The sequence below is a fragment of the Morus notabilis genome, unplaced genomic scaffold (genome assembly GCF_000414095.1).
Source record: "Morus notabilis unplaced genomic scaffold, ASM41409v2 Scaffold630, whole genome shotgun sequence".
Lineage (NCBI taxonomy): Eukaryota > Viridiplantae > Streptophyta > Magnoliopsida > Rosales > Moraceae > Morus > Morus notabilis.
This window is the reverse complement of record NW_010365305.1, coordinates 315,251-324,074: the sequence shown is the minus strand read 5'-3', so window position 1 is coordinate 324,074 and position 8,824 is coordinate 315,251. Positions and strand designations below refer to the sequence as shown.

The 8,824-nt window shown below is 32.6% G+C and overlaps 1 protein-coding gene across 1 annotated transcript in view; it reads right to left on the bottom strand.

The window, feature by feature from the left end:
• Nucleotides 1–7,902, bottom strand: part of LOC21404079 (J domain-containing protein required for chloroplast accumulation response 1) — a 13,276-nt gene extending 5,374 nt beyond the window's left edge. The window contains exons 1-8 of the mRNA XM_024171977.1: nt 7,245–7,902; nt 5,882–6,570; nt 5,409–5,782; nt 5,211–5,283; nt 4,302–4,369; nt 3,947–4,012; nt 3,757–3,834; nt 3,435–3,611 (exon numbers count right to left, since the gene is read on the bottom strand). Coding sequence (XP_024027745.1) covers nt 3,435–3,611; nt 3,757–3,834; nt 3,947–4,012; nt 4,302–4,369; nt 5,211–5,283; nt 5,409–5,782; nt 5,882–6,570; nt 7,245–7,708 — 1,989 coding nt within the window. The 5' untranslated portion in view covers nt 7,709–7,902. The remainder of the gene's footprint in view (nt 1–3,434; nt 3,612–3,756; nt 3,835–3,946; nt 4,013–4,301; nt 4,370–5,210; nt 5,284–5,408; nt 5,783–5,881; nt 6,571–7,244) is intronic.
• Nucleotides 7,903–8,824: the final 922 nt, after the last annotated feature.

The following is an 8,824-nucleotide window of genomic DNA, read 5'->3' as shown; positions in this document are numbered from 1 at the left end:
CCCCCCCCCCCCCCCCCCCCCCCTTTTTTTTTCTAATCAATTTCACGTCTTAACTTAAAAATATGAGTAATCTTTTTAAATGCTCTTTTAAAATATATGAGTCAAAATTTTTACCTTTTAGTCTTGATTCAAAATCTCTTTAGTCAAATAATTACACTAACAAATATTTATCAAGAGTGATGAGTAAATATCCAGACTCATGCACTCTTAAAGTAAATTTTCTATTTTTTCTAAAAATAATGGGTGCGTTTGAAATTATTTTTTAGCTGTTTTCAAAAATGTTTTCGCACGTCTTTTGTTACATGAAAACGAAAACAGTCTACAAATCGTGTTTGTTTAATAAAAATTTTAAAAAGGGAAACGAAAATAAAAAATAATGGGTGCGTTTGGAATTCGTTCCAAAACGTTTTTATTTTTTGTATGAAAATGAAAACGAAAATGTTTTCATTTTCATTTTGGAATCATTTTTGAAAATGCGTTTGGTAGTTTTATTCCAAGATTGATTTCAGTTAAAAAAAACTGAAATTGTGTTTGGTGGTTTAATTTTTAAAAACGTGTAATAATATTTAAAATTAAAATATATTAAATAAATAATAATATTAATATATTATTAGATCAACAAAAATCACAAACTCAGATCAAGATAATATCACAAACTTAGGACCAAACGAACAAAAAACCTGCAAATCAGATCTGATAACAAAAAAACCGCCAAAAACTTGCTCCCTCCATCTCTGCAAATCAGATCCGCTACCGCCACCTCCACATCCCAGCTCTGGCGAGCCCATGCAAATCCCGCTGCCAACTTCACAACCAAGCTCCGCCGAGCCTAGGGAATCACGCTGCCACCTCCGCGGTCGTGATTCTGTGAAAACTTGCACAGCTCTGACTCGCGACAATCTTTAGTGGAGCACGAACCACTAGTTGTCGTCATCCACATCACATTTGATGCAGATATTCGAGAGAGAATAGAGCAGAGGGAGGAGAGAGAGAGCACGACGAGAGCCTTCACGGCGTGGATGATAACTCAGTCGAGTTCGCCGGTTCTCCAGCGTGATTTAGAGGAAGGAGAAGGAGCAAAAACAACAGCGACGAGATCGACTTTTTTGTCTTCACTTGCGAGATCAAAAACTCCGACGAGAACCATATATGAGTACTCCCAATCAGTGTCTTCGTCTTCCCTCGCGAGATCGAAGTCACGAGTCCGAGAACGGCATCCTGAGTTCAGGGAAGAGAGAGAAACGTGGGGAGAGGAGAGAGAGATCAGAGAACAGAGCCAGAGCGAAAGAGAGAGATGTCTAAAGATTATGGAGGAGAGAGAGAGGACCGTGGGGAATAGATGTGAAGAAGAGAGAGAGAGAGAGAGAGATTAGTTCGTTTTCATTTTTTATCCTCGAAGAGTTCACACTAGTCAAGGGCAGAAAAAAAATTCAGAGAGAAGAGAGAAAAGGAAAACGGAGAAAATGAAAACGGTCTTAAATCGTTTTCAGATTTTAAGAAACGGACAAAAACATTTTTGTTTTCAATTTTTAGAAAATTGTTGCACCAAACGCGTTTTTTCTGTCCGTTTTCATTTTTATCCTCGAAAAACGTGAAAAATGTTTTTAAAAACGAAAACAAATGGGCACAATGAGAATTATTTTTGTGAAGAAAGTAGTAAACGATTAAAAGTTGTTTGTCCTGTTCTGTTTTCATTTTCTAATATTTATCAACAATATTATATTAAATAATTAATTATTAGTTACTAATTATATTATATATTAATTAATAATTAATAAATAAATATACTTAATAACTAATAAATAGATAGTAATTACTTAATTATTAATTAAATATTAATTTATTACTATTAAGTTTTTAATTTTGTTAATAAAATAATAATTAATATAGTAATTATTTATTTAGTTAAAGATTAATTGTTAAAAATTAATTATATAACATATTATCAATAAACAAGTAATAATAGGTTATTAAATAAATAATAAATAATTAATATATCAATCATATATTATGTTAATTATAATCTATTAATTAGTAAATAGTTAGTACATAAAAAATAAATAGTAATTACTCAATTAATAATTAATATGTAATATATTAATCAATAATAATTAATAATTAATAATTAGAATTAATCATTATAAAAAGAATAATTACCAACATTAATAAATTATGTATATACTAATTATTTTTCTTAATACACTAATTAATTACGTATAATCTAATAAATATTAGTGCATTACTAACATAGTAATTACTTATAATTAATTATTAATTACCATTTCTAATTATTTAGCATATTAATTTATTATATATAGTTTAATTACTAATGTACTCATTAATGATAATTTATCCATTATTAATTACTTTATATATTAATTTATACATATATAGTTTAATTACTAATGTGCTCGTTATTAATGATAATTTCTCCATTATTATATTATTAATATATTAATTTTTATTTACTAAATAATTATTAATTATTAATTACTTAATATATTAATTTAAGATTATTAATTACATGTACTCAAAACAAACATAAATGTAACTAACTAAGATTTCATTTTTTTATGATATTTAAACTAATTTCTTGAAAGACCACCAAATTTAATTTTAAAATCGGTTGCAGAATAATTTTTAAAATAATCTAATTTTCATTTTTATATTAAAAATAAAACCTTAAGAACATTATCAAACGGGCCCAATATCTCAAGCTTTTTTCACAAGTGGCACTAGTTATAATGGTGTTATAATGGGCTTTAGTCTTCATCGACTAAGCCCGTGGACAGACCGCCAACTTACGGAGAACCACTGGATGATTTCTTTTGTCCTTTTTCCTAAGTTTGAGGAAAGAAGTTATATAGTGCAATTCTATTCTATTTTTGCGTTAGTATTAGTGTTGTGTGTGTATCAGTGTATGTTTATATATGTATATATTACATATCTTTTTGGCTAAAACATTAAACCTACAAGTTATAAACCTGTAGACTTTGGAGGAAAAATTTTGAGAAAATTACCTTTCTAGTATAGCACACAAAAATTTCAAGTTTTCTACAGAACCAATCGCGTATGAGCCTATTGACCATCAAAGGCAAAATGAAAAAGACGGTTTTTTTTTTTTTTTTGTTTTTTTGTTTTTTTTTTTTGGCTAAAGGACAATTTTTATGTATTTACATGAACCAATTGTTGATTTTTTTCCCCATGTCCACTTCGATCTTATTGCCACCTTTGATCTATGTTGTTGCTAACACGAAAAAGCACCTTGCTTGGGAACATAACTCTTTAAACCGAACCGAGTGAGTATATATATATATATATTATAAATCTACCATAAAGTAAATTCTCACAACTCACAAGTTGTGTAATAGATTATAGAAGTGAGTTGTAACTAAAGAAAGCTTTCCTTAGAAAAATAAAATAAAACGACTTACTTGCAAAATGTCAAAAACTTTTTCTGCAATGTATTTTTGGTATGAAGCAGCACCCTTTTGCTGAAGCTTATCTGGGTGCAAACAGAGTAAAGCCTTTTGATAAGCTCTCTTCACGGCGTTTCCTTCTATTATATCAACAAGAGGAACAGCTTTCCACCCACTCTCAGGCCATAGTACCTGCATTATAAATTTTGTAAATCATTATTGGCTAATTAATTATTATATGTTTTCCACAGTCAAGCAAAAACTTTATTTTTTTTTTCTTTCTTTCTTCTTTCTTTCTTGTTGTTTGAGATAAGAAGAAAGGTGAATCAATACTCACATATTGTAGAGTTGATAATAACGAACGTATATTTCCTTCCTTGCCTTTTGTCCATTGTCGTATTTTAGCATCTATATCCTGCGTAATGTGAAGTATTATAAATTACTGCTTCCAAGAAGTGAATCCATTTTCTGAAAAAGAAAAAAAAAATAAAAGGAGAGAATATTGTTTTATTTTCGTTTATATTTACCTGTATTTCTTGATTTTTTGTGCCAGCTCCGAGCAGCTCATTCTCATCTTGGGGTAGTACTTTTATCTGCCAACAAGTCAAATTTGAACTATACTATATGAAAAATGAATAAATAAATAGAAAGACAAAAAAATGTAAGGTGGAAAAGTATAGCATGCTTTAGAGTAAAACTAATAAAAGAATTTTTTCTGTGTATTTCAGTACATAACAGACACAGAATTAGGAACTGAATATCTCAGACATTAATATATATATTGCACCTTGAACTAGATGGACAGAAGAGAAAGACCATTAAGTTAAAGTATAGAAGAAAACATGGAAACAATATATGAAAAGAAGAATCAAATTTAGATACCTGGAAGGTCTCGTGGAAGGACTCATCTGTTTCTTCAACTACAGACTTAGAGCCAACTGGATATGAACCTGACAAACAAATTTATGCATTTTATGTCGTTTTTTCCCTCCTTTCCTAAAAGGTTGGTCCAAGTAGAAGCAGAAAAAGGCGGAACACCTTTTAATTTACACTATCATGCTATGACAAATCTTAAAGCATAGAGAAATACTTTAGGGCCCGTTTAGTTCCCTGATTCGAGTTTTTAATTTGAGTTGATCTAAGTTAGACGAATGCACCCACGCGTAATACGAATAAATGATCTCGAATCCACGTAGGCACAATTGTAGGTAAGACCTACGTGGATTCCACAAGAACACATAACTTAGATCTTGGCGAGTGCATTTAGCGTTTCTCAATTCTTTACCTCATGATTTGATCACTTACGCATATATCCTAACACTTATCTTAGCCATGTTATTGTTTTCATTTTTAATGAAAAAAAGGACTAACCAGTATTTTTGGATGCTTGGTTGACCTGTCCAAAAGCGTGTACTTTTGTTGACTGCTTGAGATCTTCATCCATCTGAAGAAGAAAAAAAAAGGTATTTTAGACCTTCCTTCATCTTAAAGCATAGAGAAATACTTTAGGGCCCGTTTAGTTCCCTGATTCGAGTTTTTAATTTGAGTTGATCTAAGTTAGACGAATGCACCCACGCATAATACGAATAAATGATCTCGACTGTTGATCCACGTAGGCACAATTGTAGGTAAGACATACGTGGATTCCACAAGAACACATAACTTAGATCTTGGCGAGTGCATTTAGCGTTTCTCAATTCTTTACCTCATGATTTGATCACTTACGCATATATCCTAACACTTATCTTAGCCATGTTATTGTTTTCATTTTTAATGAAAAAAAGGACTAACCAGTATTTTTGGATGCTTGGTTGACCTGTCCAAAAGCGTGTACTTTTGTTGACTGCTTGAGATCTTCATCCATCTGAAGAAGAAAAAAAAAGGTATTTTAGACCTTCCTTCCCCCATCAACAAAACTGTTATATGTACAAGGAAAACTCTTAATGTTACGCAATTGAGCACCATTGACATAATAGTTACATTAGGCACCTGTAATTTCTCATCTGTTTTATTCGTGTTATTACTTGGTTCATCTTCAAAAACGCATTTCTTATTCCATTTGCAGCTCTGACTTCGAAATTTAAGTCCATCTTTCGGATTTGGTGAAGCTTCTTGGTTGAACATCCTGACAAATTCTCTAACCTTTCCCTTAACTCTACTCCTCCCGTTACTCTCTCTTGGGTTCCTAGGTGAACATTGAGGAGCACTGACTTTATCCACTTCTGAACTGCTCATAGAAACATTGTTCCTTTCCTGTTTCTTCGCAGTTTTAGTGAAACCAATAACTGAAGAAGTTGAATCTTTGGTGCTTTTGGTCAATATTCTTTCCTTTTGACCACCCATTTTAGTCGCTTCAACACTGCCTGCATATAGTTTTTTTTATTAGTCTCCAAACATATACATACATACATACATATATATTTGATAATTCACTAAAACATATAAGCTTGAATGCAATTTACCTCGTTCCAAATGATCATCAAAGAGCAGAGAACGAATAGATTTCACCTCAAGTTTTTGAGGCTCTGATTGAGGCACAGAAACTTGACTTGGTTTTACTTTCTCCTCTTTGGCTTCATGAAGAGGCAAATCATTTTCTAGTTTATTCGGTTCATTTTTAGAGGAAGAATCAGGCAAAGGGGTTTTAGATGATTGGCTTTCCATGCCATCCTCCTTATCTATACCTTCACTATTTCCTGAAAATGGCTCAGATTTAGCCGTTTCTTTTGACCTTGTTGAACTACTCTTTCCTGATCTAATTGGCAAGTCCAATGGCACCCCTTTGCCTGCCCACTTGTATATCGAAAAATGGAAGTGGCTGCTGCTATTGGTAGAGTTTTCTGAACTCTCTGAATCCTTTTTCAAATTGCTTCCTGTACCTGTTTTATCGGATTCCGCAGTCAAGTTTGACGACACCTCACTGATAGTATGAGGAACTTCCTCTGATAGAGGACTTTGTTCATGAGATGATCGAATGTCGTTTTTTGACTCGAAACCTTGGATCGCTTCGCTTGAAAATCTAGAAAGAGAAGTACCAGAAGAGTACGAATAGCTTATCCCATTTGAGGAACCGTCCTTATGTTTATATGGGCTACGAGCAGCGGAACCAAATGTTGGTAATTCCGCCCCTTTGTTCACTTTTGCAGGTAGGCTACAACAACAAAAACGAAAAAAAAAAAAAAAAAAAAAAAAAAAAAAAAAAAAATGAAAAATTTTTGGAAAAAAATTTGCAGGTAGGATCAAACAAAAAAAAAAAAAAAAAAAAAAAAAAAAAAAAAAAAAGGAAAGAAAAAAAGTTGAATCCTTTTGGTAAAAAATAGATGATGAAATATATGTTTAAGCAGTTTCTTTGCCATGCGCTCGTGTTAATTTTTATAATCGGTGAAATACATCTACGTTAGGCACCGCATACACATCTTGTACCAGACGAATTAGAAAATTGAAAAGCAGTCAGCTGAAAACTTTGCTAAATAATTTGATGTTTAGTATTTACTTTTCACAACAACATGTAAAAAATGAAAACATAATAAACAGAAGCAAATACGCATAAGTTTCAAGCACTTAGATCAGCAACAATGAAAATCCAATAAAGAGTAAAAAATAAGCATTTAATCTAAGATGATATTAAAACAAAGATGTATAGTTTTTAATCTGGTCAAACTCACGTCAAAATTAAAAAAAGACTCGAAAGTTTAAAATAATGTATACTGAAGAGTGCCTACCAAAGAATTCTCATTAAAACTATCTTGCTATATTTTCTCATAAGACTTTCTACGTAAGTTGTAACCAACAAGGAACAAATGACTGAATAAAGAAAGGTGGAACCTGAATTGAGAAAGAAGCGAAGAACTCGCAAAAGGCTCATCAGCTTTTGGTGGCAGAGGGCTGAGAACTCTGGAGCTCGGCGAAGTAGGGAAAACATAGTCACGGCCATGCCTCTTCGGAGTAGAATTCGCAGACACGTCGCCACCGAAAATGTCGTCGAAAAAGTCTGCGCTCTGGTACCGCCTCCGGTTCAGACCCTCATCTCCGAAAACCGGTTTTTCTCCCAAACCGGACCACTCCTCGTCGTTTCCTTTCGATGCAATATTGGAGTCGTTGACGTCGTTGAAGCTGTGCCGTACCTCCTGCATCGAGAACCGCCTCGGTGGGCCCCCAAAGACGTCGTGGAAGTCGACGTCGGAGTTCCTGAACGGCGTCGTTTTGGGAGAAGAGCCAGAGTTCATCATCAACGTCCTCTGGAGGCTGTAGCCCAAAAGAACGCTCTCTCGTTGCGAAAACCTCTCCATTTTCTTCTTCTCTTCTCAAATGCCCAAAAACTACACTTGAACAAACATGTATATAACGGCTACAATAAAGTATAAACGTTCAGAAACAGAAAAAATATGTTAGATTTTGGGTTCCGGGCAAATGGCAATGAAGTTTTAAGGTTTGTTTTTGGAGATCAAAAGTGAGAAGAAACAAGAGAGAATGCGTTGAAAGGGAAAACACAGATTCGTGAGCGTTGAAGCCAAACAAAAGCTTTGAGACCGCTGAAATAAGTGTGTTTGTGGATAAGCAGAAAGTTCCAAAAAACGACAACGTAAAGATTGTTGGGCCGCTTTGGAATCTTTTGTACGTCCACCAGTAATCCTTTTGATTAAAAATTTGAAGGAAAAAAAAAAGTTTTGATTATAAGTCTCTTGGCGGCCATTATTCGGGAAAATTTATGTGGTGATAATTAATTTCGCGGTCAGCAGAAACTCAAGTTTAGGACAACAAGGGTGTCTCTATTGTGGGATCTGCTTCGTTGTCTAAGAACTTCAATGGGCCAATCATGGTGGTTGAATAAATTTCGGTTGCGAGATTAAATTGGAAAGATTTGATAACTTGATAAGATAGAGGAGATTATTTCCAATTCAAGCTCACCCAAATAGAAAGGAAATGAAAAAAAAAAAAAAAATTTGTACGAATAATCAGGGAAAATCTTTTCTTTTTGAATTATTCTCATTGATATTTCTTAAATTTTGGAGTCATTTCAATTTACTCCTTAAATTTTAAAAACTCTCACTTTACTCTCGAAACTTTAAATTATTCTCACTTAATCCATTTTGTTGTAATTTCTATTAAAATTATACGAAAAAGAGGAGGTTAAGTGTAGTGATATGGTTTTTATAAGTTTATTTTTTAATATAAATCCAAACAGAAAGACTACTTGATTGTATTATTCTCTTTTTTTTATCTGTTTTTAACATAAATTGATATAGAAGGGATTAAGTGAAAACAATTCAAAGTTCAAGAGGCAAAATGAGGGTTTTTAAATTTTAATGTGTAAACTGAGAATAACCCTAAAATTCGAGTATTAGTGATAATAATCCTTTCTTTTTTTCAAACTTCATACAAAGTATTTCCACAATTTTCATTTA